General features: G+C 42.5%; 1 protein-coding gene across 1 annotated transcript in view; it reads left to right on the plus strand.

The window, feature by feature from the left end:
• NAA25 (N-alpha-acetyltransferase 25, NatB auxiliary subunit) overlaps window positions 1-21,859 on the plus strand; it is a 63,869-nt gene that overhangs the window by 15,038 nt on the left and 26,972 nt on the right. The window contains exons 7-12 of the mRNA XM_017847216.1: window positions 1,556-1,725; window positions 4,502-4,614; window positions 11,750-11,957; window positions 12,776-12,865; window positions 19,150-19,330; window positions 20,066-20,165. Of these exons, the coding sequence (XP_017702705.1) occupies window positions 1,556-1,725; window positions 4,502-4,614; window positions 11,750-11,957; window positions 12,776-12,865; window positions 19,150-19,330; window positions 20,066-20,165 (862 nt within the window). The remainder of the gene's footprint in view (window positions 1-1,555; window positions 1,726-4,501; window positions 4,615-11,749; window positions 11,958-12,775; window positions 12,866-19,149; window positions 19,331-20,065; window positions 20,166-21,859) is intronic.

A 21,859-nucleotide genomic window follows, 5' to 3' on the forward strand; every position in this document is an offset into this window, starting at 1 on the left:
TTTTTTTGGGACGGAGTCTCTCTCTGTTGCCCAGGCTGGAGTGCAGTGGTGCAATCTCGGCTCACTGCAACCTCTGCCTGCCAGGTTCAAACAATTCTCCTGCCTTAGCCTCCCAAGTAGCTGGGACTACAGGCGCTCCCCACGACACCCAGCTAATTTTTTTTGTACTTTTAGTAGAGACTGGTTTCACCATGCTAGCCAGGCTGGTCTTGAACTCCTGACCTCGTGATCCGCCCACCTCGGCCTCCCAAAGTGCTGGGATTACAGGCGTGAGCCACCGCACCCCGCTTCAGCTTTCATTCTTAAAGCAGTAAAATGTACAAGACCCCATCTCAAAAATATATATGTGTGTATGTGTGTATTTAATTTTTAATTTTTGTTTTTTTTGAGACAGAGTCTCACTCTGTCACCTGGACTGGAGTGCAGTGGTGTGATCTTGGCTCACTGCAACCTCTGACTCCTGGGCTCAAGTGATCCTTTTGCCTCAGTCCCCAAAGTAGCTGGGACTACAGGCATGAACCACCACACCTGCCTAATTTTTGTATTTTTTTAGAGATGGGGTTTCACCATGTTGCCCAGGCTGATCTTGAACTCGTGAGCTCAAGTGAGCCACCCTCCTTGGCCTCCCATACAGGTGTGAGCCACCATGCCTGGCCTTTTTTTTTTTTTTTGAGATGGGATCTTGCTCTGACACCCAGTCTGGAGTGCAGTGGTGTGATATTGCCTTCCACTGTAATCTCTGCCTCCCAGACACAAGTGATCATCCCACAGCAGCCTTCCAAGTAGCTGAGACTGCAGGTGTGCACCACCACAATTGGCTAAGTTTAAAATTTTTTGTAGAGATGGGGTCTCCATGCATTGCCTAGGCTGGTCTCAAACTCATGAGCCCAAGCAGTCTTCCCACCTCAGCATCCCAAAGTGCTGGAATTTCAAGTGTGAGCCACCACACCCAGCCCTATATTTTTATTAGGCAATATTTTTTCTTTTTTCTTTTCTTTTTTGTTTTGAGAGGGAGTCTTGCTCTGTCATCTAGGCTGGAGTGCATTGGCATGATCTTGGCTCACTGCAATCTCTCCCTCCCGGGTTCAAGTGATTCTCCTCCCTCACCCTTCTGAGTAGCTAGGACTACAGGTGCATGCTACCACGCCCGGCTAATTTTTTGTACTTTTAGTAGAGATGGGGTTTCACCATGTTGGCCAGGCTGGTCTCGAACTCCGGACCTCAAGTGATCTGCCCACCTTGGGCTCCCAAAGTGCTGGGATTACAGGTGTGAGCCACCACGCCCGGCCAGGCAATATTTCATATAGACAAACTTATTTATTCTTTTTTAAAAAAGGTTAAGTTATGCCGCAGTAATCAAATGTCAAAATTGAAAGTAATCTTATAACATGTTATCTGTTAGAATATGTTCATAGTTCTCTTTTATTCCTTTTTCGATTATTTTATAATTAGCAAAGTCGTTGTTTTTTTTTTTTTAAATGAGTTTGGCTTGACTTTAAGCTTTGGGAAGGATGATGGAGGCAATAAAATACCTTTTTCACATGCTTCTCCTCAGCTCTTTAGAAGGAGAAGTACATTATTCTGCAGAAGAAGCTGTGAAGTTTATAGAAGATCGGATAACGGAAGAATCTAAAAGTTCTCGCCATCTCCGAGGACCACATCTAGCTAAATTGGAGCTGATTAGGCGTTTACGAAGTCAAGGTTGTAACGATGAGTACAAACTGGGTAAGAAACCATATGATATCTGGGAAGCCTGAAGAATGCCCTTAATACCCAAGTGCTATATTCGTTATTTGAGATCTACACTGGATAGAGTCATGTTTGGGAAGCAGATGTCTTCATAGCCTGAAAATATTTGCTAATGAATGGATCACTTATAAAATTAGTCCTTTATCATATATTCATCTTGGCTTAACATTAACTTATCTGCCTGTTCCATCAGAGTCTTTGTCAGGCATTCTGTTGCTGACCCAACAATAAAGTCAAAATCAGCTGGTTGCGGTGGCTCACGCCTATAATCCCAGCACTTTGAGAGGCTGTTGTGGGTGGATTGCTTGAGCTCAGGAGTTGGAGATCAGCTGGGGCAACATGGTGAAACCCCATCTACAAAAAATACAAAAAAATTAGTTGGGCATAGTGGCGTACATTTGTAGTCCTAGCTACTCAGGAGGCTGAGGCAGGAGAATCTCTTGAGCCCAGGAGGCAGAGGTTATAGTGATCTGAGATCGCGCCTTCACTCCAGCCTGGGTGACACAGCCAGAAACTGTCTCAAAAATTTAGTTACAAAAATTAAAAAATGAAAAAACCTGGCTGGGTGCAGTGGCTCACACCTGTAATCCTAGTACATTGGGAGGCCAAGGTGGGCGGAATACTTGAGCTCAGGAGTTTGAGACCAGCCTGGGCAACATGGCTGTAACCCTGTTTCTGCTAAAAATACAAAAAATTGGCTGGGCGCGGTGGCTCATGCCTGTAATCCCAGCACTTTGGGAGGCCGAGGCGAGTGGATCACCTGAGGTCAGGTGTTCAAGACCAGCCTGGCCAACTTGGTGAAACACTGTCTGTACTAAAAATACAAAAATTAGCCAGGCGTGGTGGCACACGCCTGTAGTTACAGCTACTTGGGAGGCTGAGGCAGGAGAATTGCTTGAACCTGGGAGGTGGAGGTTGTGAGCTGAGATCGTGCTGCTGTGCTCCAGCCTGGGTGACAGTGAGAGTCTGCCTCAAAAAACAAACAAAAAACCAAAGTTATCTGGGCGTGTTGGCACGTGCCTGTGTCCCAGCTACTTGGGAGGTTGAGACACGAGAATTGCTTGAACCAAGAGATGGAGGTTGCAGTTAGCCAAGATCGTGCCACTGCACTCCAACTTCAGCCTGGGTGACACAGCGAGACTCTGTCTTAAAAAAAAAAAAAATTAAAAACCCTCAAAAACAATAAAGTCAAAATCAATTTCAAAGTAAAATTGCCAGTTTTGGAAAAGTTTCGTGAAGTGGATGAAAGATTTCTTGAAAATCTGCTCGAAGCACTCAAAAAACTATTAACAAAAGAATATTTGGTGGAATTAGCAATTTGTAACTGAAGAGAAAATTTACTTGGATAATGACAAGATAGCAGAAAAGAATGATGTGGATAGTAAAGCATTGAGAGAATCCTTCAGGAAATTGGATGAAGCCCTTAGATCTTTTTATAAAATGATTCTTTATGATCTTATTGCTCAGTAAGTAAAGGATGTCGTCATTGTACTAGTTCACAATTTTGCTGGAAAAATTACCATGTCCCTAAAGGAAAGCAGTAATTCTTTGCTCATACTACGAGTTTGCTTACGGGTTTTTATTTTATAATTATTATTTTTGAGACAATGTCTCCCTTTGTTGCCCAGGTTGGAGTGTAGTGGTGCAGTCTCCACTCACTGCAACCTCTGCCTCCTGAGTTCAAGTGATTCTCCTGCCTCAGCCTCCCAAGTAGCTGGAACTACAGGCAAGCGCCATCACATCTGGCTAATTTTTGTATTTTCAGTAGAGATGAGGTTTTGCCATGTTGCCCAGGCTGGTCTCAAACTCCTGGCCTCAAGTGATCTCCCCACCTTGGCCTCCCAAAGTGCTGGGATTACAGGCATGAGCAACTGCACCCGGCCTAGCTTACAGTTTTTGTTTTTTTGTTTTTTTTTTTGATATGGAGTCTGTCTCTGTTGCCCAGGCTGGGGTGCAGTGGTGCAGTCTCGGCTCACTGCAACTTCTGCCTCCCAGGTTCAAATGATTCTCCTGCCTCAGCCTCCCAAGTAGCTGGGATTACAGGTGCATACCACCACACCCAGCTAATTTTATATTTTTTAGTCGAGACGAGTTTCTCCATGTTGGCCAGGCTGGTCTCGCTGATCTGCCCTCAGGTGATCCTGACCTCAGGTGATTTGCCCACCTTGGCCTCCCAAAGTGCTGGGATTATAGGCATGAGCCACTGCGCCCAGACTATTTTATAATCTTTATTTTAATTTAAATTTTGAATGGAGTCTTGCTCTGTTGCCCAGGCTGGAATGCAGTGGCATGATCTTGGCTCACTGCAGTCTCCACCTTCTGGGTTCAAGTGATGCTTTGCCGTATCCTCTCGAGCAGCTGGGATTACAAGCATGCACTATCACACCCGGCCAATTTTTGTACTTTTAGTAGAGATGGGGTTTCACCATGTTGCCAGGCTGGTCTTGAACTCCTGACTTCAAGGGATTGCCCGCCTTGGTCTTCCAAAGTGTGGGATTACATGTGTGAGCCACTGCATCCAGCCCATTTTTTTATTTTTTAAAGACTAGTCAGGTGCAGTGGTGAAAAGGGGGAAAGAGTAGGACAGTGAGTTCAGTCTGTAACTGAACAAGCAGTTGAGATAACCCACTATCTTGGGACCAGCCTCAAGCAAAATTTTGTTTTGATTGAGTGTTTTCAAATTAGATTCTCACTTAAATAGAAATTGCTTCTGTTCATGAGTAATAAAGTGATTTTGTTTCTCGCTCCCCAGGTGATCCAGAAGAATTAATGTTCCAATATTTTAAAAAGTTTGGCGATAAACCTTGTTGTTTTACAGACCTTAAGGTGTTTGTTGACCTCTTACCTGCTACACAGTGTACAAAAGTAAGTACTATACAGTTTAGAAGTTTGTTGGGTGCCTCTATTTGTTGAAACACAGAGGTTAAATATTTGGGTTTCTTTTCTAAAATGTGTGGAACTCATAATCATGAGATACAGTGATAACTGCCCTGTCAAGCTAAGTACTCTATGTGTTACAACATTGAAGGCATAATTTCTGGTTAAGTCACAATGGGAGTAAAGCCCTAACAGATGGTGGATTTTTATTTTGAGATAATTAAGGATTTACATGTAGTTGGAAGAAATAACACATCTCATACATCCTTTATCTGTTTTGTCCCAATGGCAATATCTTGCACAATTATAGTGTAATATAATTAGGAAATTGACATTGCTCTCTTCTGTTGAACTTACTCAGTTTTTGCCAGTTTTGCATGCACTGATTTTTATGTGTTTGGGTGTTATGTGTGGATTTAGTGCAGTATGTGGTACATATGGGTGTGTGTGACTACTACCATAGTCAAGATACAGAACAGTCCCACCACCACCAGAATCCCATATGCTACAGTTTAATAACAATAGCCACCCCCCCATCTCTGGGCAGCTACTATGTTTTCTGTCTTTATAATTTTGTCATTTTATGAATATAAAGTACAGCCAGGTACGGTGGCACGTGCCTATAGTCCCCAGCTATTTGGGAGACTGAGGCAGCAGGATTGCTTGAGCACAGGAGTTTGAGGCTGCAGTGAGCTGTAGTCATGCCACTGTACTCCAACCTGAGCGACAGAGTGAGACTCTGTCTCTTAAAAAAAGAAAAAAAGAGGCTGGGTGCAGTGGCTTACGCCTGTAATCCCAGCACTTTGGGAGACTGAGGTGTGTGGATCACCTGAGGTCAGGAGTTCGAGACCAGCCTGGCCAATAATGGTGAAACCTTCTCTCTACTAAAAATACAAAAAATTAGCCAGGTGTGGTGATGAGCACCTGTAGACCCAGCTACTTGGGAGGCTGAGGCAGGAGAATCGCTTTAACCCAAAAGGCGGAGGTTGCAGTGATCTGAGATCACAGCAACCACATGGTTGACTCTCCAGGAATTTATGCTGAGTGAAATAAGCCAATCTCAGAAGTTACTCATAGTATGATTCCGTTTATTTAATTTTTTTTTTTTTTTGTTTTGAGACAGGGTCTCACTCTGTGGCCCAGGCTCATTGCAACCTCCGCCTCCTGGGTTCCAGTGATTCTCATGCCTCAGCCTCCTAAGTAGCTGGGACTACAGGCACATGCCACCATGCCTGGCTAATTTTTGTAGTTTTAGTTAGAGACAGGGTTTTGCCATGTTTGCCAGGCTGGTCTCAAACTCCCGACCTCAAGTGATCCACCCGCCTCAGCCTTTCAAATTGCTGATAGTATGGATGTGAGCCACTGTGCCTGGATTTTTTTTTTTAACTTTTGAGAATTGGGCAACACTTTATTCTATAAAATAGAACAAGTGTTCCCTACTGTTGAGTTTGCAGAGTTCTTTATATATCCTAGATACAAGTTCTTTGCCGGATATGTGGTTTCAAATGTATTCATCATCTTCATGAAATTCTGCAGCACGAAGTTTGCATTTTGAAGTCTAGTGGGCTCTCCTTTAAATGTCTTCTTTGTTTCTTTCTTTTTTTTTTTTTTGAGACGGATTCTTGCTCTCACTCTGTCGCCCAGGGTGGAGTGTTGTGGCACGATCTCTGCTCACTGCAACCTCTGCCTCCTGGTTCAAAGGATTCTCCTGCCTCAGCCTTCCAAGTAGCTGGGATTACTGTTGTGCTACCACGCCTGGATGATTTTTGTATTTTTGGTAGAGATGGAGTTTCACCATGTTGGCCAGGCTGGGAAGATTGGAAGTCTTTGTGTGACAGGGCTGCCACCATCAGTTCTCCCAGAAAACTTTCTGTTGTCCCCATGTGGAATGAATGAAGTGCACTGGAAGCATGGTGGATATAATTAGAGTATTTTTTTAGTGACCACATTTTTAGTCCATGAAGGTTCAATACTTTGGCAGACCTGGGGTTACACATTTGGGGCAGATAGAGCGGTGCATTCCTCAACTGATAAGTAACCAATGGTCTCGGGTTCTGAAATGACTGCTGCCATTCACATTGGTTTAGTAAAGCTCTGTTTGAGTTGCTGTGGTTGTAGGGCTCAGGCCAAGCCTGGAAGTTTCTGGATAAATTGTAACACATTCGGAAAGGAGAGTTATGGGTTATAGGAGGATTTAGAAGCATATAAGAGGGAAAAAATGGTTGAGTGGAGGAGAGGTTTGGTCTGTCAAGGACAGAGTGATACTGCCGTTCACTTATTTGAAAAGCTGTATTTAGAAGAGGGAGGAGAACAGGGACCAGCAAGAAGTTCTACAGGGAGCTCAGAATTTGGCTCACTGAGAAAAAGATCTTTCTTAGTAGTGAGAATTCTCTCGAATACTGTGTGGGAGCTTCATGTGACTGGAGGGATTGAAGCGGAATGTAGATAAACCATGTGGGAGGGATTCATTCAGTAAGTGTCGAGCATATTGTGTGCTAAGCCCTAAGATAAGGAATAACTGATCTTGTCTTACAGTGCTTATTGTCTTGCTAGTTGAAGCATCAAATGGTGGGGCTGCATTAGAGGAACACTTGCTGCTTTTAGCTGTGATTCATAAAGGTTTGCTACCATGAATCTAGTGCCAGTAACCTTTTCTGTACAGCTCTACTTCATTGGTATGTTTGAGAATCTTAGGTCATCTCATGTGATCCCACATAGTTAGAATCATCTATTCAGATGACCCTTACTAGAATGCTAGCAGTGATAAGCTCTAGTCACTATTCTGTGAGAATAAGGATTTAAAGCTGTTACATTGAGTTTATAGTCCTAGTCTATGTAAATTTTACTTGAGAGAGGTAATTTTGCTGCCACTTTTTGACTGTAGGATGACTTCAGTAGGTAAATATCCTGCCACTCAGCAAGTATGTTTGTCAGAGGATTACGAACTGTCCAAGTCAAGCTGAGAATTGTTGTCCTAATGAATTATGAACCAAATCTTTTTAAAGTCTGACTAGCCCCTAAGAGTGAGCCAGTGAGTTCAGTTATCCTGAAGTGGCTCACCCTGGGTATGTTGTAATCTTTGTTTCCTTTGCTTTGGGGTTTTAGCTAAACAATAAAATGATTCTGGTTTTTTTGTTTGTTTGTTTGTTTTTGAGACAGAGTCTCGCTCTGTTGCCCAGGACGGAGTGCAGTGGCATGATCTTGGCTCACTGCAACCTCCACCTCCTGGGCTCAAGTGATTCTCCTGCCTCAGCCTCCCCAGTAGCTGGAATTATAGATGTCCATCACCATGCCTGGCTAATTTTTTTTTTTTTTTTTTGAGACAGTTTCGCTCTTGTCGCCCAGGCTGGAGTGCAATGGCGCAGTCTTAACTCACTGTAACCTCCGCCTCCTGGGTTCCAGTGATTCTCCTGCCTCAGCCTCCCGAGTAACTGGGATTACAGGCACCCGCCATCATGTCCAGCTAATTTTTTTTGTATTTTTAGTAGAGATGGGGTTTCATCATGTTGGCCAGGCTGGTCTTGAACTCCTGGCCTCAAGTTATTTACCCGCCTTGGCCTCCCAAAGTGCTGGGATTACAGACCTGAGCCACTGCACCCAGCCTAATTTTTGTGTTTTTAGTAGCGATGGGGTTTCACCATGTTGGCCATACTGGTCTCGAACTCTTGACCTCAGGTGATCCACCCACCTCGGCCTGCCAAAGTGTTGGGATTACAGGCATGAGCCACCACGCCCAACTAATTCTAGTTTTTATTTTTTATTTTATTTTATTTTTTGAGACAAGTTTCGCTCTTGTTGCCCAGGCTAGGGTGCAATGGTGCCATCTCGGCTCACTGCAAGCTCTGCCTCCCAGGTTCAAGCAGTTCTCCTGCCTAAGCTGCCCGAGTAGCTGGGATTACAGGCATGCACCACCATGCCTGGCTAATTTTGTATTTTTAGTAGAGACGGGGTTTCTCCATGTTGGTGAGGCTGGTCTCGAACGCCCGACCTCAAGTGATCCACCCGCCTCAGCCTCCCAATGCTGGGATTACAGGCGTGAGCCACTGTGCCTGGCCTCAGCGATTCTAGTTTTAAAGGAAATTTTTTGCACAGCAGTAAAACTGTACAGACTAAAGAATGAGCAGATTGTTTTGTAACAAAACCTTGTCAGGAAGATTTTTCTTTAGCATCCACTAAAGAAGGCCGCAATAAACCTAACTAATACATAAAATGGCTTGCAAGGTTAGAAGAACTGGCAGTAGAAACTATACAAGCATTTAATCAAAAACATGAAAATAATGGCTAGGCATGGTGGCTCATGTCTGCAATCCCAGCACTTTGGGAGGCTGAGACGGGTGACTTGAGTTCAGGAGTTTGAGACCAGCCTGGCCAACATGGCAAAGCCCCGTGGCTACTAAAAATACAAAAATTAGCCGGGTGTGGTGGTGCATGCCTATAGTCCCAGCTACTCTGATGGCTGAAGCAAGAGAATCGCTTGAGGCGGAGGTTGCAGTGAGCCGGGATTGCACCACTGTACTCCAGCCTGGGCAACAGAGTGAGACTCCGTCTCAAAAACAACAACAACAAAAACATGAAAATCAGTGCTGCAGTTTGTTAAAAGTATGGAATATATATATCTGATCATAATGATTAAAATTAATAGAATTATAGGTAAATTGAAGCAAATTCATTACAGATGTGAAACTGCAGGATGAGTGGGATTTTGTTTTAATTTTTTTTTTTTTCATTTGTATCAAAAAATTACATGTACTGGAGCTGGGCACAGTGGCACGCACCTATCGTCACAGCTACTCAGGAGGCTGAAGCAGGAGGATTGCTTGAGCCCAGGAATTCGAGTCCAGCCTGGACAACATAGTGAGACCCCTTCCCAAAAAAGGAAGAAGAAATACATGTACTGTATAAAATTGAAAAAGTCAGATAGTATCACAAGGCTTATGTTGAGAGGCAGTAGTCACTCTTTATGTTCCAGCTCAACAGATGCAAATCACTTTCAACTAAATTCTTTTGTTATTTTCCTCCATATTTCGAGATTATTTTCATATTTCCTCCATATTTCTATATTATTTCAATTTATTTTTATAGTTATAGTCTTAACCTATTGGTGCCCTTCTGTGGAAGGTGATTAGTTGTTTATAACAAATCAATTGCCCTCTTATATACTTAGGGTAAAACATAAGATTCTGTTCTCTCTACCCTTCTCTTCACCAATGTAAGAAATGCTTTCCATTCCAAAATGCCTGTTTGCTACTATCTGTTTAGGAACTTACATATTTGTCTGATAGCATTCTGGGATATGGTTGGGAGTACGGGGTGGGAGCCTGAAATTATCACTGAATAAGCAAATTTCACTTTATTCCCGTGTTTTCAGCTATGACTGCTGTCTCTGACTCTTTCTCTGGTTCAGCGCATTATGGCTATAAAACCCAGGCTATTCTACTCACACTTAGAAATTCCATCTGTGAACTTTGGGAGGGGCCTAACTTCTTAGAAATTTATATATTCTATTTTAGTCCCATCAGCACTTTAGCCTTTAGGGGCACCTGGTGCCCTTAGTCTCTGAGTCTTCCAAGATTCTGTAACTAGAGTGCGCTTCCTGCTTATTGGGGTCTGCCTCATTGCATGCTGTTAGATTTTGGTATTCTTGGCAACATAAGTTATTACTTACCACCTGTTCTTGTATCTTTTGAATCTTGATGATTTTTATTTGCTGTCGTCTCTCATTTCTTCACATATTCTTTTTTTCTTCTTTTTTTTTGAGACAGGGTCTCGCTGTGTCACCCAGGCTGGAGTGGAATGGTGGGACGATGGCTCACTGCAGGTTCAAACTCCTGGGCTCAAGCCATCCTCCTGCCTCAGCCTCTTGAGTAGCTGGAACTACAGGCGTACACCACTATGCCTGGCTATGTGTTTTTTTATTTTATATTTTTAGTAGAGATGAGCTCTCACTGTGTGCCCAGGCTGATCTTGAACTCTTGAGCTCAAGTGATTCTCCCATTTCTGCCTCCCAAAGTGCTGGGCTTATAGGTGTGAGCCACAGCTCCCAGCCTCTTCACATATTCTTGATGTTTGTGGGTTTATTCTTTTTTTTTTTTTTTAATATGGAGTTTCACTCTTGTTGCCCAGGCTGGAGTGCAGTGGCACGATCTTGGCTTACTGCAACCACCGCCTCCTGGGTTCAAGCGATTCTCCTTCCTGCCTCAGCATCCTGAGTAGCAGGGATTACAGGTGTGTGCCACCATGCCTGGCTAATTGTTTTGTGTATTTTTAGTAGAGATGGGGTTTCACCATGTTGGCCCAGCAGGTCTTGAACTCCTGGCCTGAAGTGATCTGCCCGCCTTCTCCTTCCAAAGTGCTGTGATTACAGACCTGAGCCACTGCACCCGACCTCTTCTTTTTATTCCTTACTGGCATCTTAATAGGATTTTAGAATTGAGAGGAAATAAGCATGTATTTAATAAATAAATGACTAGAACTGGTATGTGGGTTTTATTTTGTAATTTTAATCCAAATTTAAAGGATGAAAAACATTTTAAGGCAAGATGTAACCATTGGGAGAAAACTGGATGAATGGTACATGGGATCTCTGTTATTTCTCATAGTTGAGTATGAATCTATAATTATAATAAGTTCAATTAAGAAAAATGTAGGGTCACTGACATGAGGTAAACAGTATCTTTCCATGTATAACCTTTCCTTTCAGAATTTGTCAGCATGATTACAGATTAAAATTTTTTAAATTTTTTGGTAATCTGCTCTTTTCTATAGTCTTCCTAATGTTTTCATTGCTGTAATACATATTATGTTAATATGCTATAAGTTATGGAACATTTTCAGAATTATAAAAATCTTTCACTGCCTGTAGTACATGGTATTGATGAATACTTTTGGCCAGTAATGAATGAGTGTGCCAGTTTCATTGGAGCTTCACCAGTGTTGTGTGCTGTCACAACTTTTTTTCGTTTTAGCTATTTTGGTAGATAGAAAATGGTATATGAAAGGAATTTTAGTTTTTGGTTTTTTTTCTTGATGTCTTTTTCTAGACCATTTCAATTTCTGTTAATTATGGCCTACTGAAGACTAGTTGTGTTTTGAGACCTTTGCTCCTTTTTTCCCCACTTTGCAGTTTATTAATCAGTTACTTGGAGTTGTTCCTTTGTCGACACCAACAGAGGATAAGCTGGCACTGCCTGCTGACATCAGAGCTCTGCAGCAACATTTGTGTGTGGTGCAGCTGACGAGGTTACTTGGCTTGTACCACACCATGGATAAAAATCAGAAATTGAGTGTGGTCAGAGAATTGATGTTAAGGTACCAGCATGGACTGGAATTTGGTGAGCAACCATTCAAAATGTGCAGTAGTTCCCTGATCTACGCTAAGACTTAGAAGTCAGTTTTTTAAGCACCTGTAGCACCCTGTTTTAATGAGTTTTGTAAGGAGACTATTTTGTCTGGGAAGACCATCTAAGTAATATGATGTAAAGCCTTTCTTAAGCCTGGAGTTTTAAATAATTCGGATTGGCTTTCAGTTGTCTATGTTCTTGATCTGATGAGCTAACTTTTTATTAGATTGGGGCTCATATAGATTGCGTAGTTTATGATAATTATGACATTTTCTGCTTGTAGGCCTAAGTATTCTTAATATATAGACTGTAAGTGAACAAAAGGAATATTGTAAATTGTAAGATAAATATTTAGTTTAGAAATAGATGATCTTCAGATAGGTGTGGCCTTTGCTAGATATATGTGATAGACATATAATTGTCTCACTATAAGATGTCAGTATTTATCTGTAATCTAAAGAATTAGATGAAGTCAGGAGCATATTGTGAATTTAGTTATACATGGCACTTGGCTTATGTTCTTTTCTTCACTTCAACCTCCTTCAAATCTTCCTTTTCTCCCTTTGGGAACATCATGGATACCACCTCTGCTCTGGAACCCTACCTTCTGTTCCAGCTGAGTGTGGTCTCACCTTCTTTTGAACCCTTTGATTCATGGTTCATATTTTTCTCCTGATACTTATCTTATTCTTAATTTTCTTTTACTTTTCCTCTTCTCCCCCCTGTCACTTTCCTGCTTTTAAAAACTCCTATGGGGTCAGTAATAGTTGAACAAACATTAAAATAGATATGATTTTTTTCCTTCGTAGGGAAAACCTGTTTGAAAACAGAATTGCAATTTTCTGACTATTACTGTCTCCTTGCTGTACATGTGCTTATTGATGTATGGAGGGAAACAGGTAAGTAGCAGTGATTTCAGTTCAACTTTACTTTTTGCTTTTATTGATTATAAGTCCTGCATTCTTTTGTTAGACTAATTATACAATCCACAAATTTTATTTATGCTTTTAGGTTCTGCTTTTCTTGATATTTCTAGGGTGCTTCCAGAAAAACCTGTTTTGGCCAGGTGCGATGACTCATGCCTGTAATCCTAGCACTTTGGGAGGCTGAGGCAGGTGGATCACCTCAGGTCAGGAGTTCAAAACTAGCCTGGCCAACATGACGAAACTTTGTCTCTACCAAAAATGCAAAAATTAGCTGGGCATTTTGGCACATGCCTATAGTCCCTGCTACTTGGAAGGCTGAGGCAGGAGAATTGCTTGAGCTTGGGAGGCGGAGGTTGCAGTGAGCCGAGACCGTGCTGCTGCACTCCAGCCTGGGAAACAGAGCGAGACACCGTCTCACAACAACAACAACAACAACAAAAACTATCTCCAATTTATCCCCTTGTAACCAGGATACTGTTAAATGAATGGATATCTGTTCTGTTTTTAAGTGTTTGTGAATAATAAGTAGTGACTATAAAAAAAATACTATGACAAAGCTACAAAAATTAAAATACAATGAAAGTGACTAAGAAATACATGCACAGGCCTATGGAACAGAATATCTTTCTGGATAAAGAAAGATAAAGAAAAATGCATTCTTTCTGGAATATAGTTTGTCTCGTTTAAGATAAAAATATAAGACGTGGTAAAGGAAGCATCGTGAGTGATTGGGGAAGAAAAGAATGATTCAGCAAATGGTATTGGGTTGCCTTTTCTTTAGGTCCCACACCCTGACATATTCTCTTATTAGCAGTTTTGGAGAAAAAATAACTTTAGGTGCTTATTGCATATTATTCATTAGAATTAAACTATAGAAGAAACAAAGGGCTGAAGAGGCAATGGTAAGCAAGATAAACACAACCCCTGCCCTCATGGATCATTTCACAGAGCTCTCAGTTTTGCTTGTTGTTGAGATGGAGTTTTGCTCTTGTTGCCCAGGCTGGAGTGCAGTGGCGTGATCTCAGCTCACTGCAACCTCCGCCTCCTGGGTTCAAGCGATTCTCGTGCCTTAGCCTCAGAGTAGCTGGGATTACAGGTATGTGCCACCACGTCCGGCTAGTTATTGTTTTGTTTGTTTGTTTTGAGATGAGTCTCGCTCTGTCACCCAGGCTGGAATGCAGTGGTGCCATCTCGGCTCACTGCAAGCTCCGCCTCCTGGGTTCATGCCATTCTCTTGCCTCAGCCTCCCAAGTAGCTGGGACTACAGGTGCCCGCCACCACGCCCGGCTAATTTTTTGTATTTTAGTAGAGAGGGGTTTCACCGTGTTAGCCAGGATGGTCTCAATCTCCTGACCTCGTGATCCGCCCACCTCGGCCTCCCAAAGTGCTGGGATTACAGGCGTGAGCCACCGCGCCCGGCCAGGTTTTGTATTTTAAATAGAGACGAGGTTTTGCCATGTTGGCCAGGCTGGTCTCGAACTCCTGACCTCAGGTGATCCACCCACCTCAGCCTCCCAGAGTGCTGGGATTCAGGCGTGAGCCACCGCACCCAGCCTTATCATGCCATTCTTAAAATCCTTTAGACCTCAGGAAGCTGAGGCTTGAGCCCAGTAGTTCAAGGCTGCAGTGAGCTATGATCACACCATTACCTGGGTGACAGAGCAGGACCCTGTCTCTAAAAAATTTAAAAAGAAAAAAAAATCCTCGGAGGTACCCTGTTTTCCTGAAGATAAACGTTAGATGTTTTAGGATATTTTATAATGCTATTTATAATCTGGCCTGTGTCCACATCTCCAGATTCTTAGGTATTTATGCTCTTGAATCTGCTTTAAAATTTTTTTGCAACTATCACTTAACATCATGTTGCCTGTCTTTGAAATAACTTTCTTACCTCCCTCATCTAACTTTTACTCAAATGGTGCCTTTAACAAAGCCTGTCTTGGTTTTAACTCCTTCACCACTGGGGATTTTATGCTTCTCTGAACTTCTGTAGAACATTGTATGTAACCACATGGTAGTGTTTTTTTTTTTGTTTTTTGTTTTTTTTTGTTTTTTTTTTTTTTGAGACGGAGTCTCGCTCTGTCGCCCAGGCTGGAGTGCAGTGGTCAGATCTCAGCTCACTGTAAGCTCCACCTCCCGGGTTTACGCCATTCTCCTGCCTCAGCCTCCCGAGTAGCTGGGACTACAGGCGCCCGCCACTACGCCCGGCTAGTTTTTTTTGTATTTTTTAAGTAGAGACGGGGTTTCACTGTGTTAGCCAGGATGGTCTCGATCTCCTGACCTCGTGATCCGCTTGTCTCGGCCTTCCACAGTGCTGGGATTACAGGCTTGAGCCACCGCGCCCGGCCGGTAGTGTTTTTTTTTTAGTTTGTTTTGAGATGGAGTCTCGCTCTGTTGCCCAGGCTGGAGTGTAATGGCACGATGTTGGCTCACCGCAACATTGTCCTCCCGGGTTCAAGCGATTCTCCTGTCTCAGCCGCCCAAGTAGCTGTGATTATAGCACGTGCCACTATGCCTGGGTAATTTTTGTTTTTGTTTTTTGTTTTTGAGACAAAGTCTCGCTCTGTCACCAGGCTGGAGTGCAGTGGCGCAGTCTCGACTCACTGCAACCTCTCCTTCCTGGGTTCAAGTGATTCTCCTGCCTCAGCCTCCCGAGTAGCTGGGACTACAGGCGCCCGTCGCCACACCCGGCTAATTTTTTGTATTTTTAGCAGAGACGGAGTTTCACCATGTTGGCCAGGATGGCCTCCATCTCTTGACCTCGTGATCCACCCACCTTGGCCTCCCAAAGTGCTGGAATTACAGGCGTGAGCCACTGCGCCTGGCCTGATTTTTGTATTTTTAGTAGAGATGGGGTTTCACAATGTTACTCAGACTGGTCTCAAACTCCTAACTTCAGGTGATCTGTCCGCCTCGCCTCCTAAAATGCTGGGATTACAGGCGTGAACCGCCGAGCCCGGCCCATGGTACTTGTTACACTGTATTGTACCAAGGATGACAGTGAAATCCTTGTCGTCAGGTAACTTGTTATTTGAGCCCCTAGATTCATGAGGCTACATAGGGCAGCAAGTCATTTTTTTCGTGAAAACGTTAATGAACTGCTCATGCAGTAATTTGATCCCCACACAGATAGCCTTTCTTACTTACGCCTAGCATCTGTTCTCACCAATAGTGACTATGGCTTTGCTAGTCTCTTATATTAATATTTTGAGCAAGATTATGTGGCCATATGATAATAGTAACAACTGACAGTTGATTAGCAGGCATGTGAAAGTACTTTACACAAATTAAACAATTTTAGTTTAGTTTAGTTTAGTTTTTTGAGATGGAGTCTCACTCTGTCGCCTGGGCTGGAGTGCAATGATGCAGTCTTGGGTCACTGCAACCTCCGCCTCCCAGGTTCAAGCGATTTTCCTGCCTCAGCCTCCTGACTAGCTGGGATGACAGGTGCGCACCACCACACTTGGCTAATTTTTGTATTTTTAGTAGAGACAGGGTTTCACCACGTTGGACAGGTTGGTCTTGGACTCCTGACCTCGTGATCCGTCTGCCTCAGCCTCCCAAAGTGCTGGGATTACATGCATGAGCCACTGCGCCCGGCCAATTTAAACATTTTAATAATATAGTTACTATCACAGTTTTATAGATGAGAGAAGTGGAGGGCAGAGAGAAAAAACGTAAATTGTCCAAAATCCTGCAGTGCAGACAAATACATGGGAATCATTTGCAAAATGAAATTGTAGATCTTGTAAAGATGCAGGGCTTCTTAAAGTCAGTGAAACGGATGATGAAGTACTCCAGTCACAGTCATAATCATTGTTCAAGGTGCACCTGGCAGAACTTAGAAATCAATAGAAAGTTGATTAGAGCATTTAAAGAGATTCATTTGAATTCAAAAGGATTGAGTGCTTCAGGAAGTTGATGTTCTCAAATATTTTTTTCTGAAAGGCTTTTTTTTTAAAGACAGGATTTCACACTGTAATCCAGGCTGGAGTGCAGTGGCACCATAGTAGCGCTCTGTAGCCTCAACCTCCTGGGCTCAAGGGATCCTCCCACTTCAGTCTCCTGGGTAACTGGGAGTATAGGCACATGCCACCATACCTGACTAGTTTTTGTATTATTTATTTATTTAGTTAATTTTAAATGTTTTTAAATTTATTTTTTATTTATTATTAAATTTTATTTTTATTTTGAGATGGAGTCTTACTCCGTCACCCAGGCTGGAGTGCTGTGGTGTGATCTCGGCTCACTGCAACCTTTGTCTCCTGGGTTCCATCAATCCTCCTGCCTCAGCCTCCTGAGTAGTTGGAATTATCCACCACGCCCGGCTAATTTCTGTATTTTTAGTAGAGAAGAGGTTTTACCTTGTTGGCCAGGCTGGTCTCGAATTCCTGACCTGAGGTGATCCGCTTCCCTGCCCTCCCAGAGTCCTGGGATTACAGGTGTGAGCCACTGCACCCAGCCAGTTTTTGTATTTTTTGTAGAGATGGGGTTTTGCCATGTTTCCCAGGCTGGTTTGAAACTCCTGGGCTCAAGCCATCTCCCTGCCTTGTCCTCCCAAACTGCTGGGATTACAGGCATGAGCTACTGTGCCCGGCCTATCTTTCTTTTCTTTTGGAAAACAGCATATAGAATATTAACTTAAAATCTTACTGTATGGTGCTTTCATTTTTGCTGTTGTTACTGACTGTAAAAGTAGCTTGTTCAAATTTTGGAAAGCAGTTTACTTAAAATCTCACTTTTTTGGACCTCAAAGCACTCTATCACTTTTGCATTTTTTTCTTCTTTTTCTTTTCTTTTCTTGAGACAAAGTTGCACTCTGCTGCCAAGGTTGGAGTGCGGCGGCATGATCACAGCTCGTTGCAGCCTCAACCTCCTAGGGTGAAGCAATCCTCCCAACCTCAGCCTCCTGAGTAGCTGGAACCATAGGCAGTGTGCACCACCACATCTGGCTAATTTTTTCAAAAATGTTTTTAGTAGAGACAAGGTCTAGCTATGTTGTTCAGGCTGATCTCAAACTTGTGGGCTCGGCCGGGCGCGGTGGCTCAAGCCTGTAATCCCAGCACTTTGGGAGGCCGAGACGGGCGGATCACGAGGTCAGGAGATCGAGACCATCCTGGCTAACACGGTGAAACCCCGTCTCTACTAAAAAATACAAAAAACTAGCCAGGCGAGGGCGAGGTGGCGGGCGCCTGTAGTCCCAGCTACTCCGGAGGCTGAGGCAGGAGAATGGCATAAACCTGGGAGGCGGAGCTTGCAGTGAGCTGAGATCTGGCCACTGCACTCCAGCCTGGGCGACAGAGCGAGACTCCGTCTCAAAAAAAAAAAAAAAAAAAATCTTGTGGGCTCAAGTGATCCTCCCATCTCAGCTTCCCAAAGTGCTGGGAATATAGGCATGAGCCACCATGTCCAGCTAACATTTTTTTTGTGTGTTTTTCTTCTCTCTCTCTTTGTGCGTATTTTAAGAGTTGAGATCAACTCTTTGTACTAACTTGAATTTTCTTTCTCTATGTGTGTTTTACTGAACATTCTTGCACAAACATTTTCCTTTGTAATTAAAAAGTCTTCATTACTGTCAAGTAGTTATATGATGTTTCCATGTGTGGAAGTCACCATAATTTACCTAATCAGCCTCCCATCATTATATCACTAGATAGTATGATAACTATTTTTATATATAAAGCTTTATCTGTATTTCATAGTATTTTCTTTAGATGGATCCTGAAGAATAAGTTACTTAATCTTGAAGCCTACAGATACATGTACTTTTTGAAATTTCATAGACCAAAAAAAAAAATTTTAGTTTGATTATTAATGAGTAAATATTTTCAAACATCCTATTTGCCATTCTGTTAGTAGAGTTACATATGGAAGAAAAATGATGTCTATAGAGAACATCTGTCTGGGGTTTCATAAAGGAAATCCTACAGGGGCAAGATGCTGAGCTCCAGTTTTCCTTCAAAGTCCATCTCTTCCCAGAATCTGAGTTTCTGTAACTTCCCCCCATAAGACCTGGCCACTTAAAATCTGCATCATTTTTGCCGCGGGCATGTTTAAGAATAGACTTGACTATTGAGGGACTCTATTTAGGCGAAATTCTCTATTTTGGTTATAGATGTATATCTAAAATTTGTTCTCTGTCATTTAACTTCATTTATAGAGTGGGGGTGATGATGTCAATAAGGTTTTGTTTTTTGTTTTTGGGAAGCTTTCATTGGCTGTCAAGATCAGTGGATAATGTTGTATTTTGGTTCTAGGTGACGAGACTGCTGTGTGGCAGGCCCTGACTTTGCTGGAAGAGGGATTAACCCATAGCCCTTCCAATGCTCAGTTCAAATTGCTGCTTGTTCGAATCTACTGTATGCTGGGTGCATTTGAACCAGTGGTGGATCTTTACTCCAGCCTTGATGCTAAGCATATCCAGCATGATACCATTGGGTTGGTAGTATATACTCTGAATAATGAGCAGCCAGCTACACCAGTGTGGGTTATACAGGACTTTAAGTTAGATTTTAAAGTTGATCCTGACATTAAGCCTTTTTGATTAAATAATAATGTTATGATTCATTGCAAAGCAGAAAGATTTTTATATCTCCCAGCATTTTGTAGTAATTTGAAAATTTGCACAATTTAGAAATGTAAGAGAGTTTTCCTCAGAGATAGCAAACATATATATATATACACACACACACACACACTTTGAACCCTTATTCTTAGCACACATTATTTTCAAGTGTTCATTGCCGCTTTGCAGTTGAAGTTGACACATACACTTTATTGACCTCAACAAAGTTTGAATTTGTATTTTGGATTTGTATTTAGACTACTCTTTATTATTATGCTATTATCACTTAATGGCATTTTCTCTGTTGTCTATGGTGCTGTTTTAGGAAGACAGCATTGTGTTCTCTTAGAACTGTTATGTACCATTAATCATCAGAGTGTAAGAAAGCCTAGTATAGAACTTTAGGTCTCCCACAAAACTGAGTTAACTTTTTGCTTTTTTTTAAATTTTAACTTGTGAATTAGATCATTTCTGTGGGAGTATGTTTTAGTGTTTTCTTATGCCTAGCTATTTTTTTGCCAAGTAATTTGAAGTGTAATATTTGTTACTTGAGGTAGGTAAGTAAGTATAACATGTCTTTTTTTTTTCCTTCTTTCCTTCTGATCTAGTTATCTTTTGACCCGATATGCTGAATCTCTAGGTCAGTATGCTGCTGCATCCCAATCCTGTAACTTCGCACTCAGGTTTTTTCACTCCAACCAGAAAGATGTAAGTGAAAAACTATTTTTTAACATGATCTTGCCTGCTGACTGTACACTGTTGAGGAGCGCGTCACCTCATGTCACAAGTACACGTGTTAAGGTGCACTATGCTGAACTAGCAAGTGCCCTTAGACCACAGCTTACTGTCGAAGGCTGGTAGGGAGAGGTAGAGAGTTATTTATGTTTGTTAGAATGGGTGTGTTTGATAGACTCTTTGGAAAGTTGCATTTAAAACTGATATTTACTGAATGGGAAGTGTTATTCATCTTAGACCTGTCTTTTGATCTCTAAGAGACTTTTCCAAGGGTAAAAGAAACAGCCCATAAGCATTCATAGCCTGGGATGCCATTTAACATTCTGCAGTAGCAGCTGCTCTCTGTTACTTTTATTTAACTCTGAAATGTATGTCCATTGTGATGTTTGCCAACAGTGAATGTACTTGTATTTTCTTAGAAAATTAAAAGGCATTCCAAGAAACTTAGGTGAATAATATGTTTTTTAAAGTAGAAATAAATAAAATAGAGCTTCTCTGTGCCATAATGAAAGGATGGGATTTGCACCATATTTTTCACTGTAAGCAGACTTGGGCTCTACTTGTTGGTTAAGCAGAAGTTTTTGTAGGAAAACCATATGGTCTGTACTCAGTCGACCAATTGTGAAAGACTGCCCAACAATGAATGTGGAGAAAAGGAATGTCTCCAGGGTGGTCATTGCCTACTTGGTTTTCACAGACTTCTAAGCCTCATCGCTTGAAGTTGGCTGTGCCAGCTATCTGCCCCATAGCCTTCCGTTCTCATGGTCTACCAGCAATTAAGGAACTAGCAAGGAAGCTAGTTTCTGGGGTTCTTCTTGGCAAACACTCATGAGGATTTTTTTTTAAACCCTTTCGTTTTAGTATAACAAGTTGACTAATCTATCTTCCATCTAATTCTTTAAGGGTGTATTGTATTAAATAGAAGCGTTTCTGAACACGGGATATAGGTTTGTTCTCAGTTTATGATAATTACGTTCTGACCAGTTTCAGGGAATGGCCTAGAGGGCTGGAGTAGCAAAAGGACAGCTCTGAGCAGGTGGAAAGCAGCCTCTTGTGCTTAGATAATGAGCTGTGTACCATCAGTTGGTTCTTAGTCCTGTATCCCCTCCCCAGAGTGGTCCCCCTACCCCTCTCCCAGTGATTGGTATCTCTGTTCAGACCTCATTTTGTGGCATGCCTCTGATCAGGGAGAGAAGAAAATGAGTATTAGTATCTGAGAATGTTGCTCAGAAGGTGTGCTGGCCTGGCTTACTAGTCAGAAGGTCATCTCTAGGATGTTGGGTTTCTAAAATCTAGCATGGATGAACTATAAACCTATGAATTTTCATTGTGTGTTCAATTATCTGTACTTGACCTCCTGCATTCAAGACGTTTCATTAAAAAAAAAAATAGGGCCGGGCGCGCTGTAATCCCAGCACTTTGGGAGGCCGAGACGGGTGGATCACGAGGTCAGAAGATCGAGACCATCCGGGCTAACACGGTGAAACCCCGTCTCTACTAAAAAATAAAAAAAACTAGCCAGGCGAGGTGGCGGGCGCCTGTGGTCCCAGCTGCTCGGGAGGCTGAGGTAGGAGAATGGCGTAAACCCGGGAGGCGGAGCTTGTAGTGAGCTGAGATCCGGCCACTGCACTCCAGCCTGGGAGACAGAGCGAGACTCCGTCTCAAAA

This window comes from Rhinopithecus bieti, unplaced genomic scaffold (assembly GCF_001698545.2).
Source record: "Rhinopithecus bieti isolate Rb0 unplaced genomic scaffold, ASM169854v2 scaffold_947, whole genome shotgun sequence".
Classification (NCBI taxonomy): Eukaryota; Metazoa; Chordata; class Mammalia; order Primates; family Cercopithecidae; genus Rhinopithecus; species Rhinopithecus bieti.